Source organism: Microcaecilia unicolor, chromosome 7 (genome assembly GCF_901765095.1).
Source record: "Microcaecilia unicolor chromosome 7, aMicUni1.1, whole genome shotgun sequence".
Classification (NCBI taxonomy): Eukaryota; Metazoa; Chordata; class Amphibia; order Gymnophiona; family Siphonopidae; genus Microcaecilia; species Microcaecilia unicolor.
Window position 1 is genome coordinate 114,421,977 of NC_044037.1, and position 16,342 is coordinate 114,438,318.

Consider the following 16,342-nt stretch of genomic DNA (forward strand, 5'->3'; position numbering starts at 1 on the left):
AATCAGACTTTAAGACCCCCGCATCCCCTCTAGAAGCGCCCAAGCGATCCGGGGAGCGACTCTTTGCGCCCTCGCCCTCCGACGCCATAGGCCACGTGGAGATCAATCAGGGAACCCCCTGCCCGCTATAAAAAGGTAAAAATTACCTGCTTTCCGCTCCGAGCTGTAACGAACTGGTGTCCCAGTGAGTAGCTGCAATAAACGTTTAAATAAACGTCAAAATAAACGCCTTTAAGGACGTTCAAAATTATTATTATTTTTTTTTAACGGAGCCAGCGGGAGGGGGGAGAAAAGGAGGGACCTGGCGCCACCAGGTTTGCACTTGCTCAAGAAGAGCCCTCAACCCTAGGCACTCAACAAAACCTAAAAATTAGGCTTGGAGGCCTAGCCAGAGCTGCTGCTGTGTGTGACCACCACCTGCTGAGATAGAGAACATACTGAGGAGTTTCCGGCAGCACATGACCACATATAGGGAGGCAAAAGTTTGCTCTCTATCTCCACCTGCTGGTAGATGGACACAACCCACCAGTCTATGGATTGATCAGCATGATGATATGGAAAACCTTTTTTTAAAGGTGCATGGTTGGGGGGGTGTCAGAGGAACAAGGGAAGATGCCTGGTTGCCCACTGGAGAGGGGACAGGAGGGAGAGATGCTGGACTATTTGTGGGGGTGGGGTGGGGGAGGGAAAAAGAAGGTAAATGCTGGACTATTTGGGGGAGGGAGAGAAAGTAAATGATCGACCATGTGTTCGGGTGGGGTAGAAGGTAAAATGCTGGATCACGTGTGGGGGTGTGCCTTGACAATTTTAGCACCATGTAAGCATGCTGTGAGATGAAAAAAAGGTTGAAAAACTCTGTATTAGTTATTAGCATTGAAACCAGAATAGCTTGAAGTCTCCCTCCTTGAACTGCATAAAGTCCTACTCTGGCTACACACAGATAAATAAGACTGAGTGCATTCAACAAATGTAAAGAGACAGAGATACAAAGGAATGGAATGAGTATTTGTGTTACCTTCTGGAGAGGCAGCACCTCTGTGCTCTTATAAAGAATACTGTCCTTAGCTAGGAGATCCACTGCCTGCAGCATGCCATCATGGGTACAGGACAGGCTTACCCGCACCCAGTCCTCTCCTCCCCTCCTGCAGAGAGAGAGGGGAATATTAGACTTCCAATTGTTTCAAACATGGTATTGCACTTCAGGAAGCATAATTCATAATCTTATAATCAACATCTGCTTAAAAAGGAAGAATAAAGAAACACTTCTAGCTGACCAGCTCCAGAATCATAGTTTAATCCAACGTCCACCTGTGGGTATACTCTAGTGCATTCCCAACAGGGAGAAAATACATTTTTAAAAAATAAGTTTAATCAGTACCAGGAAAACATTAGATAAATTAATAGATAATCTATTAATGAAACAGATTAATAGATTATTGATTGATAGATTAATAGATAAATCAATAGATATTTGTGAAACATACGCATTCCAATGACAGTCTGGAGGAGAGGACTGAGAAACAGGGAAAAGTGAACAGGTAATCAAAATTCCTGTTAAGATTATGAATATTTTGACATCCTCCTAACTTCAAAAGTCTTATATTCCTAGGATTATTGTCAGTATACATAGTAACATAGTAAATGATGGCAAATAAAGACCTGAATAGTCCATTCAGTCACATTCATTATCGTTTCAAGATTAAAATCAACAATGAAATGATATTGTACATGATCATGGTCTTTCTTTGTTGTTTCTGAGACATAGACCATAGACGTCCACCCGGCTCTGTCCTTATTGTTCCAACTACTGGAGTTGCTGTCAAAGCCCACTCCAGCCTATCCAAATCTGTCTTGTCATTTGCGGGACAAAGAACGTAAAAGTCTGCCTGGCACTGTGCTAACATTCCAAACCACTGGAGTTTCTGTCGAAGTTCTCTCCAGCCCATCTTAAACCAGATCACCATATATGGGACAGTACAAGCCAGCCCAGCACCAACCTTAGTTGATACAGCCAGAGTCGCCATCTAAGCATCACTTGACATGCAAACACATATGCAACCCTTTAAGTTTTGCTTTCTATATCATTCATTTTCTAATTAGAGGTCCTCTGTGTTCATCCCATGACTTTTTGAACTCCGCCAGTTTTTTTTTCCATCACTACCCTCGGGAGGTCATTCCAGGCATCCACTACCCTCTCCATAAAAAAAGAATTTTCTGACATTACTCTTATGTCTACTACCCTGCAACCTCAATTCATGTCCTCTATAGTTCTATCACTTTCCCTTCTCTGGAAAATATTTGTTTCTATATTAATGCCTTTCAAATATTTAAATGTCTGTATCATATCTCCCCTGTCCCTCCTCTCCTCTAGGGTATACATATTCAGGTCTTCCAGTCTCTTCTCATATGTCTTTTGGAACAAGCCCCATATCATTTTTGTTGCCTTCCTCTGGACCGCTTCAAGTCTTCTTACATCTTTAGCAAGATACAGCCTCCAAAACTGAACACAATACTCCAGGTGGGGCCTCACCAACGACTTGTATAGGGGCATCAACACCTCCTTTTTTCTTCTGGTTACATCTCTCTCTATACAGCCTAGAATCCTTCTGGCTACGGCCACCGCCTTGTCACACTGTTTCATTGCCTTCACATCCCCAGCTACTATCACCCCAAGATCCCCCTCTACTTGTCTGTGCATAGCAACCTCTCACCACCTAGCACATATGTCTCCCTTGGATTTCTATTCTCTAAGTGTCCACTCTGCTACAAAACTTGGTATCATCTGCAACAAGGCAGACCTTACCTTCTAAACCACTGGCAATGCCACTGGTAACGTCACTCAGACATCAGCCCCAGCATTGATCCTTGAGGCATTCCCCTACTCACCTTTCCTTCCTCTGAGTGAATTCCATTAACCACCACCCTCTGGTGTCTGTCTGTCAACCAGTTCCTAATCCAGTTCACCACTTTTGGTTCTAACTTCAGCCTGTCAAGTTTATTCAAGAGCCTCCTATGAGGAACCGTGTCAAAGGCTTTGCTGAAATCTAAGTAGATTACACATAGCGCATGTCTGCGATCCAATTCTCTGGTCACTCGGTCAAAGAATTCAATCAGATTCGTTTGGCACAATTTACCTTTGGTAAAACGATGTGGTCTCGGATCATGTAACCCATTGGATTCCAGGAAATTCACTATCCTTTCCTTCAACAACACTTCCATTACTTTACCAATAACCAAAGTGAAGCTTACTGGCCTGTAGTTTCTAGCTTCTTCTCTGTCACTACTTTTGCGAAGAGGGACCACATCTGCTCTTCTCCAATCCCACAGAACCTCTCCCATCTCCAAGGATTTATTGTTTAATCTTTAAGAGGACCCGCCAGAACCTCTCTGAGCTCCATCAATATCCTGGGATGGATCCTGTCCAGTCCCATGGCTTTGTCTACCTTCAAATTTTTAAGTTATTCATAAACACTTTCTTCCGTGAATGATGATATATCCACTCCATTCTCATATTCACTTTTGTCAGTCAATCGTGGTCCTTCTCCAGGATTTTCTTCCATGAAAACAAAAGAGAAGTATTTGTTTAGCACTTTTGCTTTTTCCTCATCATTATTCACATGAGGTTCACAGCATCTGTCAGTCTCACAATTCCATTTTTAGTCTTCCTCCTTTCACTAATATACCTGAAAACATTTTGTTGCCCCTCCTTACATTTGTTCTTCTTTGCGCTTTCAGCAGATGTATATCTCTCTTGACTTCTTTCAGTTTCATCTGATATTCTTCTCTGTGTTCCTCTTCTTGAGTTTTTCTGTATTTCATGAATGCCAACTCTTTAGCCTTTATTTTCTCAGCCACTTGCTTAGAGAACCATATCAGTTTCTGTTTTCTCTTGCTTTTATTTACTCTCCTTACATAAAGATTAATAGCCATATTTATAGCTGCCTTTCCACTTCTCGTATGTCCTCCCAGCCCATCAGCTCTTTCTTCAGGTATTCCCCCATTTTACAAAAGTCAGTATATTTGAAATTCAGGACTTTGAGTTTTCAGTGGCTGCCCTCTACTTTAGCTATCATACCAAACCAAACCGTCTGATGATCATTGTTGCCCATGTGGACACCCACTCGGACATTAGATACACTTTCTCCATTTGTGAGCACCAGATCCAGCCTCGCTCCTTGCCTCGTGGTTTCCGTCTGAAACAACTCTAAGGCCCAGAATCCTACAGTTACTCTCTCTGTAGACTCACTAGCAGATTTCTTTGATAATAAAATACAGGCATTACATCAGCCCTTCTTGACCTCTTCCTTTCTTTGTTCTCCTAACACATTGGATCCAATTGATTCTTCCTCCTCTTTTAGTTGTAGTCTTTCATCGTCCTGGTCTGCTTTTCATACTCGGACTGCAATTTCCCTTACTAAAAGTTCTCTGTGCCCAGTTTCTGTTCACTGGATCAAGTTACCTAATTTACAGCTTATTCCTTAATTACTTGTGCTGGTTAATTCTAGTCTCTCATTGGGACCAAGTCTATCCGCTTAGAGGGAAGCTTCTATGTGTCTGATCCTGACAAAGCCTTCTCTCGACCCATCTCTTCATCTCCACTACCATCCTGTCTTGAACCTTTGTTTTACATCAAAAGTAGTTGCGAAAGTGGTTTATGTTTAACTTAATCGGTTTATAGAAAAGGTGTTAGCTCTGCATCCACGTCAATCCGGTTTCAGGGCACATACAGTACTAAAACCATCTTGGCCTCTGTTCTTAGTGAAGTACATTCCTCTCTTGATAATCATTACATCACTCTTGCAGTTTCCCTCCACTTATCTGCGGCATCTGACTTGGTAAATCATACTTTGTTTTGACTCGGTTATAGACTTCAGGTATTTCACAAGTAGTACTAAACTGGTTTAGATCATTTCTGACAGTATCGCTCTTTTTACATGACCCTTGACTATCAACGAGACCATTAATGTGTGGAGTATCTCAGGACTCTATCCTTTCCCCCCTTTAGCCACAATTATTCAATCATAAAATTCCTTTTCATATTTATGAAAATGTTATTTTGTTATTTTATAGGACTGATCTTCACTCTCTCAATATATCCTCTCTTCAGTGTTGTCTTGAAGCCATTGCCCAATGGTATTGAACGGTGAGAAAACGGTGGCATGTTGGCTGACAGGTCATCTGACACCACCTTCAGAACTTCTTTCTTTACTAGGAACATCGATTATTCCTGATCCCAGTTTTTGTTATTTGGGCATTATTTTGGATTCATGCCTTTCTTTCAAGCCTCAGGTTTCCTCATTGTGTAAGGCTGGCTTTTTTCTTTTGAGGCAATTACTTACTGTACAACCATTCTTTAATCACAATGCTTTCCACTCATTGATTCTAGCTTTATTCATGCCTAGGCTCGATTATTGCAATTGTATTTATCAAGGGACTTCGAAATCTATGCTTAAGCAACTTCAGACTCAAAATATGGCCAACCGTCTTCTATGTCATATTTCCAAAATGGATCATGTTACATCTTATTTAACTACAGCGAATGCTACATACCTGTAGAAGGTATTCTCCGAGGACAGCAGGCTGATTGTTCTCACTGATGGGTGACGTCCACGGCAGCCCCTCCAATCGGAATCTTCACTAGCAAAGTCCTTAGCTAGCCCTCGCGCGCACCGCGCATGCGCGGCCGTCTTCCCGCCCGAAACCGGCACGAGCCGGCCAGTCTCATATGTAGCAAGACAAAGACAAGGGAAGACACAACTCCAAAGGGGAGGCGGGCGGGTTTGTGAGAACAATCAGCCTGCTGACCTCGGAGAATACCTTCTACAGGTATGTAGCATTCGCTTTCTCCGAGGACAAGCAGGCTGCTTGTTCTCACTGATGGGGTATCCCTAGCCCCCAGGCTCACTCAAAACAACAACCATGGTCAATTGGGCCTCGCAACGGCGAGGACATAACTGAGATTGACCTAAAAAATTTACCAACTAACTGAGAGTGCAGCCTGGAACAGAACAAACAGGGCCCTCGGGGGGTGGAGTTGGATCCTAAAGCCCAAACAGGTTCTGAAGAACTGACTGCCCGAACCGACTGTCGCGTCGGGTATCCTGCTGCAGGCAGTAATGAGATGTGAATGTGTGGACAGATGACCACGTCGCAGCTTTGCAAATTTCTTCAATGGAGGCTGACTTCAAGTGGGCTACCGACGCAGCCATGGCTCTAACATTATGAGCCGTGACATGACCCTCAAGAGCCAGCCCCGCCTGGGCGTAAGTGAAGGAAATGCAATCTGCTAGCCAATTGGATATGGTGCGTTTCCCCACAGCCACTCCCCTCCTATTGGGATCAAAAGAAACAAACAATTGGGCGGACTGTCTGTTGGGCTGCGTCCGCTCCAGATAGAAGGCCAATGCTCTCTTGCAGTCCAATGTGTGCAGCTGACGTTCAGCAGGGCAGGAATGAGGACGGGGAAAGAATGTTGGCAAGACAATTGACTGGTTCAGATGGAACTCCGACACGACCTTTGGCAAGAACTTAGGGTGAGTGCGGAGGACTACTCTGTTATGATGAAATTTGGTGTAAGGGGCCTGGGCTACCAGGGCCTGAAGCTCACTGACTCTACGAGCTGAAGTAACTGCCACCAAGAAAATGACCTTCCAGGTCAAGTACTTCAGATGGCAGGAGTTCAGTGGCTCAAAAGGAGGTTTCATCAGCTGGGTGAGAACGACATTGAGATCCCATGACACTGTAGGAGGCTTGACAGGGGGCTTTGACAAAAGCAAACCTCTCATGAAGCGAACAACTAAAGGCTGTCCCGAGATCGGCTTACCTTCCACATGGTAATGGTATGCACTGATTGCACTAAGGTGAACCCTTACAGAGTTGGTCTTGAGGCCAGACTCAGACAAGTGCAAAAGGTATTCAAGCAGGGTCTGTGTAGGACAAGAGCGAGGATCTAGGGCCTTGCTGTCACACCAGACGGCAAACCTCCTCCATAGAAAGAAGTAACTCCTCTTGGTGGAATCTTTCCTGGAAGCAAGCAAGATGCGGGAGACACCCTCTGACAGACCCAAAGAGGCAAAGTCTACGCTCTCAACATCCAGGCCGTGAGAGCCAGGGACCGGAGGCTGGGATGCAGAAGAGCCCCTTCGTCCTGCGTGATGAGGGTCGGAAAACACTCCAATCTCCACGGTTCTTCGGAGGATAACTCCAGAAGAAGAGGGAACCAGATCTGACGCGGCCAAAAGGGAGCAATCAGAATCATGGTGCCTCGGTCTTGCTTGAGTTTCAACAAAGTCTTCCCCACCAGAGGAATGGGAGGATAAGCATACAGCAGGCCCTCCCCCCAATGCAGGAGGAAGGCATCCGATGCCAGTCTGCCGTGGGCCTGAAGCCTGGAACAGAACTGAGGGACTTTGTGGTTTGCTCGAGATGCGAAGAGATCCACCAAGGGGGTGCCCCACGCTTGGAAGATCTGGCGCACCACTCGGGAATTGAGCGACCACTCATGAGGTTGCATAATCCTGCTCAACCTGTCGGCCAGACTGTTGTTTACGCCTGCCAGATATGTGGCTTGGAGCACCATGCCGTGACGGCGAGCCCAGAGCCACATGCTGACGGCTTCCTGACACAGGGGGCGAGATCCGGTGCCCCCCTGCTTGTTGACGTAGTACATGGCAACCTGGTTGTCTGTCTGAATTTGGATAATTTGGTGGGACAGCCGATCTCTGAAAGCCTTCAGAGCGTTCCAGATCGCTCGCAACTCCAGGAGATTGATCTGTAGATCGCGTTCCTGGAGGGACCAGCTTCCTTGGGTGTGAAGCCCATCGACATGAGCTCCCCATCCCAGGAGAGACGCATCCGTGGTCAGCACTTTTTGTGGCTGAGGAATTTGGAAAGGACGTCCCAGAGTCAAATTGGAGCAAATCGTCCACCAATACAGGGATTCGAGAAAACTCGTGGACAGGTGGATCACGTCTTCTAGATCCCCAGCAGCCTGAAACCACTGGGAAGCTAGGATCCATTGAGCAGATCTCATGTGAAGGCGGGCCATGGGAGTCACATGAACTGTGGAGGCCATGTGGCCCAGCAATCTCAACATCTGCCGAGCTGTGATCTGCTGGGACGCTCGCACCCGCGAGACGAGGGACAACAAGTTGTTGGCCCTCGCCTCTGGGAGATAGGCGCGAGCCGTCCGAGAATCCAGCAGAGCTCCTATGAATTCGAGTCTCTGCGCCGGGAGAAGATGGGACTTTGGGTAATTTATCACAAACCCCAGTAGCTCCAAGAGGCGAATAGTCATCTGCATGGACTGCAGGGCTCCTGCCTCGGACGTGTTCTTCACCAGCCAATCATCGAGATATGGGAACACGTGCACCCCCAGCCTGCGAAGTGCTGCTGCTACTACAGCCAAGCACTTTGTGAACACCCTGGGCGCAGAGGCGAGCCCAAAGGGTAGCACACAGTACTGGAAGTGACGTGTGCCCAGCTGAAATCGCAGATACTGTCTGTGAGCTGGCAGTATCGGGATGTGTGTGTAGGCATCCTTCAAGTCCAGAGAGCATAGCCAATCGTTTTCCTGAATCATGGGAAGTAGGGTGCCCAGGGAAAGCATCCTGAACTTTTCTTTGACCAGATATTTGTTCAGGGCCCTTAGGTCTAGGATGGGACGCATCCCCCCTGTTTTCTTTTCCACAAGGAAGTACCTGGAATAGAATCCCAGCCCTTCTTGCCCGGATGGCACGGGCTCGACCGCATTGGCGCTGAGAAGGGCGGAGAGTTCTTCTGCAAGTACCTGCTTGTGCTGGAAGCTGTAAGACTGAGCTCCTGGTGGACAATTTGGAGGTTTTGAGGCCAAATTGAGGGTGTATCCTTGCCGGACTATTTGGAGAACCCACTGATCGGAGGTTATGAGAGGCCACCTTTGGTGAAAAGCTTTCAACCTCCCTCCGACTGGCAGGTCGCCCGGCACTGACACTTGGATGGCGGCTATGCTCTGCTGGAGCCAGTCAAAAGCTCGCCCCTTGCTTTTGCTGGGGAGCCGAGGGGCCTTGCTGAGTCGCACGCTGCTGACGAGAGCGAGCGCGCTGGGGCTTAGCCTGGGCCGCAGGCTGTCGAGAAGGAGGATTGTACCTACGCTTGCCAGAAGAGTAGGGAACAGTCTTCCTTCCCCCGAAAAATCGTCTACCTGTAGAGGTAGAAGCTGAAGGCTGCCGGCGGGAGAACTTGTCGAATGCGGTGTCCCGCTGGTGGAGCTGCTCTACCACCTGTTCGACTTTCTCTCCAAAAATATTATCCGCACGGCAAGGCGAGTCCGCAATCCGCTGCTGGATTCTATTCTCCAGGTCGGAGGCACGCAGCCATGAGTGCCTGCGCATCACCACACCTTGAGCAGCGGCCCTGGACGCAACATCAAAGGTGTCATACACCCCTCTGGCCAGGAATTTTCTGCACGCCTTCAGCTGCCTGACCACCTCCTGAAAAGGCTTGGCTTGCTCAGGGGGGAGAGCATCAACCAAGCCCGCCAACTGCCGCACATTGTTCCGCATGTGTATGCTCGTGTAGAGCTGGTAAGACTGAATTTTGGCCACGAGCATAGAAGAATGGTAGGCCTTCCTCCCAAAGGAGTCTAAGGTTCTAGAGTCCTTGCCCGGGGGCGCCGAAGCATGCTCCCTAGAACTCTTAGCCTTCTTTAGGGCCAGATCTACAACTCCAGAATCATGAGGCAACTGGGTGCGCATCAGATCTGGGTCCCCATGGATCTGGTACTGGGACTCGATCTTCTTGGGGATGTGGGGATTAGTTAAAGGCTTGATCCAGTTCGCCAGCAATGTCTTTTTGAGGACATGGTGCAGGGGAACAGTGGACGCTTCCTTAGGTGGAGAAGGATAGTCCAGGAGCTCAAACATTTCAGCCCTGGGCTCGTCCTCCACAACCACCGGGAAGGGGATGGCCGTAGACATCTCCCGGACAAAGGAAGCGAAAGACAGACTCTCAGGAGGGGAAAGCTGTCTTTCAGGAGAGGGAGTGGGATCGGAAGGAAGACCCTCAGACTCCTCGTCAGAGAAATATCTGGGGTCTTCTTCCTCTTCCCACGAGGCCTCACCCTCGGTGTCAGACACAAGTTCACGGACCTGTGTCTGCAACCGTGCCCGACTCGACTCTGTGGAGCCACGTCCACGATGGGGGCGTCGAGAGGTAGACTCCCTCGCCCGCATCGGCGAAGCTCCCTCCGCCGACGTAGTCGGGGAGCCTTCCTGGGAGGCGACGGCAGCCGGCACCGCACGCGGCACCGACGCCGGAGACCTCACCTCGGGCGATGGACCTGCCGGCACCACGCTCAACGGTACCGGTGGCGCAAGCACCACCGGTATCGGAGGGGTAGGGCGCAACAGCTCTCCCAGAATCTCTGGGAGAACGGCCCGGAGGCTCTCGTTCAGAGCGGCTGCAGAGAAAGGCATGGAAGTCGATGCAGGCGTCAACGTCAGAACCTGTTCCGGGCTGTCCAGAGTGGAGCGCATCGACACCTCCTGAACAGAGGGTGAGCGGTCCTCTCGGTGCCGATGCCTGCTGGGTGCCGACTCCCTTAGCGACCCAGAACTCTCGGTACCGACACGGGAAGGGGACCAGTGACGATGCTTCTTCGACTTCTTGGAACGAAGCATGTCACCGGAGCTTCCCGGTACCGACGAGGAGGACGTAGAATCCAGCTGTCGCTTCCTCGGGGCCGAGGCCGAAGGAGGTCGGTCTCGGGGGGGCTGTACCGCAGGAGCCCTCAGGGTAGGGGGAGACCCACCCGAAGGCTCACCGCCACCAGCAGGGGAATGGACAGCCCTCACCTGCACTCCAGACGATGCACCACCGTCCGACGACATCAGCAGACGAGGTCCCGGTACCACCGACGTCGATGCAGCTATCCGATGTCTCGGCGCCGATGCAGAGGTCCGATGCCTCGATGCACTCGATGCACTGGCGGCCGAGGATGAAGCTCTGGACGCTGAAGACGCCGATGCACACGATACCCCCGGTGCCGATGCCGACGAAGAGCCCGAGAACAAAACGTTCCACTGGGCCAATCTCGCTACCTGAGTCCGCCTTTGCAAAAGGGAACACAGACTACAGGCCTGAGGGCGGTGCTCGGCCCCCAGACACTGAAGACACGACGCGTGCCTGTCAGTGAGCGAGATTACCCGGGCGCACTGGGTGCACTTCTTGAAGCCGCTGGAAGGCTTCGATGTCATGGGCGGAAAAATCACGCCGGCGAAATCAAAATCCGAAATGACGAAAGTGAGCACCAAAACTTTGAGGGAGAAAAATCTCGACCGAGGCCGAAAAGAGGCCTACCCCGACGACGAAAGAAAACTTACCGGGGCAAAGTCTGAAAATACGGGAAGGGGCAAAACGAAACCCGAGGGGGCTTCCGGAGCACTTCCCGAACAAATTTTTAAAGATTTTCCGAAGAAAAAAACACATCGAAGAGAAAAAGGACGCGCGAGGTCGACTTTCCGGGGCTCGACACGGCGAAAACACAACCGTACCGAGTGCGGACGAAAGAAGACTGGCCTGCTCGTGCCGGTTTCGGGCGGGAAGACGGCCGCGCATGCGCGGTGCGCGCGGGCGTGCGAGGGCTAGCAAAGGACTTTGCTAGTGAAGATTCCGATTGGAGGGGCTGCCGTGGACGTCACCCATCAGTGAGAACAAGCAGCCTGCTTGTCCTCGGAGAATACTACTTATCATTTCTATAGCACTATGAGACATATGCAGTTCTGTATATTGAACATGTAAGAGACAGTCCCTGCTCAACAGAGCTCACAATGTAATCAAGACAGACAAACAGAACAAATAAGGGATATGGGATCGGAGGTAGTGTCTTACTGTGGATTAAAAACTGGTTGAAAGATAGGAAACAGAGAGTAGGATTAAAAGGTCAATATTCGCAATGGAGAAGGGTAGTTAGTGGGATCCCTCAGGGATCTGTGCTGGGACCTCTGCTTTTTAACATATTCATAAATGACCTTGAGATGGGGGTAACTAGTGAGGTAATCAAATTTGCTGATGACACAAAGTTATTCAAAGTCGTCAAATCGCAGGAAGATTGTAAAAAACTACAAGAGGACCTTACGAGACTGGGAGACTGGGCGTCTAAATGGCAGATGATGTTTAATGTGAACAAGTGCAAAGTGATGCATGTGGGAAAGAGGAACCCAAACTATAACTATGTCATGCAAGGTTCAGCGTTGGGAGTCACGGACCAAGAAAGGGATCTAGGTGTCATCATTGATGATACGTTGAAAACTTCTGCTCAATGTGCTGCTGCGGCTAGGAAAGCAAATAGATTGTTGGGTATCATTAGGAAAGGGATTGAAAACAAAAATAAGGATATTATTCTGCCATTGTATCGCTCCATGGTGCGACTGCACCTCGAGTATTGTGTTCAATTCTGGTCGCCACATGTCAAAAAAAGATATAGTGGAATTGGAAAAGGTGCAGAGAAGGGCGACAAAAATGATACAGAGGATGGGACGACTTCCCTATGGGGAAAGGCTGAGGAGGCTGGGGCTCTTCAGCTTGGAGAAGAGGCAGCTGAGGGGAGATATGATAGAGGTCTAGAAGATAATGAGTGGAATGGAACGGGTTGATGTGGAGCATCTGTTTACGCTTTCCAAAAATACTAGGACAAGGGGGCATGCAATGAAGCTGCAGTGTGGTAAATTTAAAACGAATTGGAGGAAATTTTTCTTCACTCAACACGTAGTTAAACTCTGGAATTCGCTGCCGGAAAAAGTGGTTAAGATGGTTAACTTAGCAGACTTCAAAAAAAGGTTGGACGGCTTCCTGGAGGAAAAGGCCATAGAATGTTATTGAATGGACGTGGGAATAATACACTATTTCTAGGAGGGGTGGGACAAATTGCTTGTTCTTTTGGCCGCTGTCGGTGACAGGGTGCTGGGCTCGATGGACCCTTGGTCTGTCCCAGCATGGCGATGCTTTTGTACTTATGAGAAGTATAAAACAGACATGGGTACTGAACAACTGAATATAAGTTTGGAGATAAAAGCAGCCTCAAGAAGCTGGGCTTTTAACCTAGATTTGAAGATGGTCAGAGATGGAGCTTGACATACTGATTCAGAAAGTCTATTCCAAGCATATGGTTTAGCAAGAATAAAGGAATAGTCTGTAGTTCGCTGTGGAGGAGAAGATAAGAGAGATTTACCCAATGAATGGAATTCCCAGGAAGGAGTGTAGGGAGAGATGAGTGGAGAGGTACTGAGAAGCTACAGAGTAAATGCACTTTTAAGACAATAAGAGGAGTTTGAATTGTATGCAGAAATTGATAGGGAGACAAGAAGCGACTTGAGGAGAGGGCTAACATAAGCATAGCGACACTAGTGGAATAAGTCATGAAGCAGAGTTTTGAACAGATTGAAGGAGAGAAAGATGGCTTAGTGGGAGACTTGTAAGAAGCAAATTGAAGTAATCTAAGCGAGAGGTGATAACAGTGTGGATAAGGGTTTTGGTAGTGTGCTCAGAAAGGAAAGGATGAATTTTGGTGATGTTATAGAGAAAGAAACAACAGGTTTTAGAAGTCATTTGGTTATGTGCAGAGAAAAAGAGAAAGGAGTCAAAGATGACTCCAAGATTACAAGCTGATGAGACAGGGAGGATGAGAGTGTTATCCACAGAGAATAGGGGAAGAAGAGAGGTGAGTTTAGGGGGAAAGATAAGAAGCTCAGTCTTGGCCATGTTTAGTTTCAGCTGGTGGTGAGACATCCAGACAGCGATGTCAGACAGGCAGGCTGAGATTTGGGCCTGGATTCCTGCTGAAATTTCTGGTGTGGAGAGGTAGATCTGGAGTCATCAGCATAAAGGTGATACTGAAAATGACACCCCGACATAATAGCCCTGACAAAACAGCTTTGTAACAAAATAGACCTTGACAAAATGGCCCCTCCCACAAAATAACCCTTGACAAAATGGCCCCTCCCACAAAATAGCCACCTAGAAAAAAAATAACATCACAAAAAAAGATGATAAGCTACAAGTGAAATCTTCACTGATAAAGGCTCCTACCAGCATTGCTTTGTATAAAGCATATATAAATAATCAAAATTCTATAGCTACCAACTGGTATTTATGATCTGTTCTGCAGTTTAAGGAAATTGTTCTTCCATCAACATGCTAATAATAAAAAAACAACAACAACAACAACAATATTGTCATCATTTTCATAGTCTTACTAACCTTATCCTGTTTGGCAAGGTAAGATTATTAGGAAAAAAATGCAGTGCCATATTCTGGGCAGCCTGATCGGGCCCTTTTGTCAAGGGCTATACTGTGGGCAGGCCATTTTGACAGGGGCTATTATGTCGGGAGCTTTTTTGCTTGGAGCTTTTCTGTCAGGGCTATTTTGTTGGGGGCCATTTGACCAGGTACCACTGAAAACCATGGGAGAAGATCAGAGCACCAAGGGAAGATGGAGAAAGGAAAAGGTCCCAAAACAGAGCCCTGAGTTACTACTACTACTTAACATTTCTAGAGCGCTACTAGGGTTACGCAGCGCTGTACAATTTAACAAAGAGAGACAGTCCCTGCTCAAAGAGCTTACAATAGAAGTGGAGGAGGATCCACCAGAGCAAATACTAAAAGCGTGATGGGAGAGATAAGAAAACCAAGGAAGAACAGAGCCCTAAAATCAAAGTGAGGACAGCTTATCAAGGAGTAAGTGGTGATCAACAGTGTCAAAAGCAGCAGATAGAAGAATGAGGATAGAATAGAGACCTTTGGATCTAGCCAGAAACAGGTCATTGCAGACTTTAGCCAGGGCTGTTTCAGTTGAAGGTACAGGGCGAAAGCCAGATTGAAACGAGTCAACAATAGCTTGAAATGAAAGAATGTCAAGACAATGGCGGTGAACAGCACGTTCAAGAATCTTGGATAGGAAAGGAAGGATGGAGATGAAGCGATAGCTGGAAGGGCAGGTAGGGTCCAATGAACGTTTTATGAGGAGTGATGTAACTACGGCATGTTTGAAGGCATCAGGAACAGCTGCAGCAGAAAGTGAAGGAAGGGATGATAGTAGGAGAGATAGTGCTGAGTAGATGAGTGGGAATAGGATCAGAGGAACAGGTAGTCAGTTTGGAGGAGGAAAGAAAATGTGCAGTTTCCTCTTCAGTGATTTAAGAAAAGAAAGAAAAGAGGCAGGGGTTGAAGGAGGGCTGACAGAATGGACTGGGGGAAGGAGAGGTGGAGGTGACTTGGTTGAGAACTCAAGGTTAATCTTGTGAACCTTATCATGAAAGTACTCAGCCATAGTCTGAGGAGAAAGTGAAGGAGGGGTTGGATGTGAAGGTACTTTAAGGAGAGTTCAGTGTGGCAAAGAGACATTGAGGGTTTGAGCCAAGAGAGTTTGTCAAATGGATGTAGTAGACTTGTTTGGCAAGTGAAAGAGCAGACTGAAAGGAGGTCAGCAAGAATTTGAAATGTATGAAGTCAGAATGGGCACAGGATTTCAGCCAAAGGTGTTCAGCAGATCGGGCTGTAGGGGTATTTTCCTGCTCTCTCACCTTTGCTGGTCTAGGGCCTATACAGGTCTGATCCATTCTTTTATAACCAATATGGATTCCACAGCCTGTGCCAACAATGTCTTCCCTTAACTAAACCTATATCCAAATGGTCTATCAAATTCAAACCCATAGATATCCTCCAAAAAAGCTGCTGGAGACTGAGAAATACTGACTGGGTGAGGAGTGCACAGGAACTTTATAAGTCTCTCACAAGTCAATTCTTCTCAGTCTTCATCTGCTGTTAGGAGTGTATAATCCACATGTTCGGACCAGTCTGGAGGGATGCTAAAGAAGGTAACCCTGCGCAAAGCCTTGAGCACACTATACTTAAAAATATTGTAATAAGGCTAATTCACTATTCAGCACAAGTGCAGAGAAGCATGCTAAAGAGTGAAAGCCTCACTCTGATCACAACACCAGGGCTTTAGTACCTAGTACTAAGTAGTAATAAATGTAAAGGACCTATAGTTGTAAGTGCAGCATTTCACCTCAGATCACCAATCCCCTGGATCTCTCACCCCAGACAACCCCGGAAAAATCTCTGGTGATCTAGTGGAACCCCCTCCCGATTCCAGAGATAATCTCCTGATCCTCCCCCCAAACAAATCCCTGGAGATCCACCCGCAACCTTCCCCCGTGTACCTTTAAATTGAGAGGCAGCAACAACGCCCACTCATTCCTTCCTCTATGCTACTTTCTTTCAAAATGGTGCACCCTGGGATGTTATCATGCCTGGTCAGTCTGTCAAATAAGGCAAAATTTCAAAGGACGCACCATGTGGGGGT

At 47.6% G+C, this 16,342-nt stretch overlaps 1 protein-coding gene across 1 annotated transcript in view; it reads right to left on the reverse strand.

Moving 5' to 3' along the window:
• Window positions 1-16,342, reverse strand: part of NIF3L1 (NGG1 interacting factor 3 like 1) — a 64,941-nt gene that overhangs the window by 35,943 nt on the left and 12,656 nt on the right. The window contains exon 4 of the mRNA XM_030209217.1: window positions 1,016-1,142. Coding sequence (XP_030065077.1) covers window positions 1,016-1,142 — 127 coding nt within the window. The remainder of the gene's footprint in view (window positions 1-1,015; window positions 1,143-16,342) is intronic.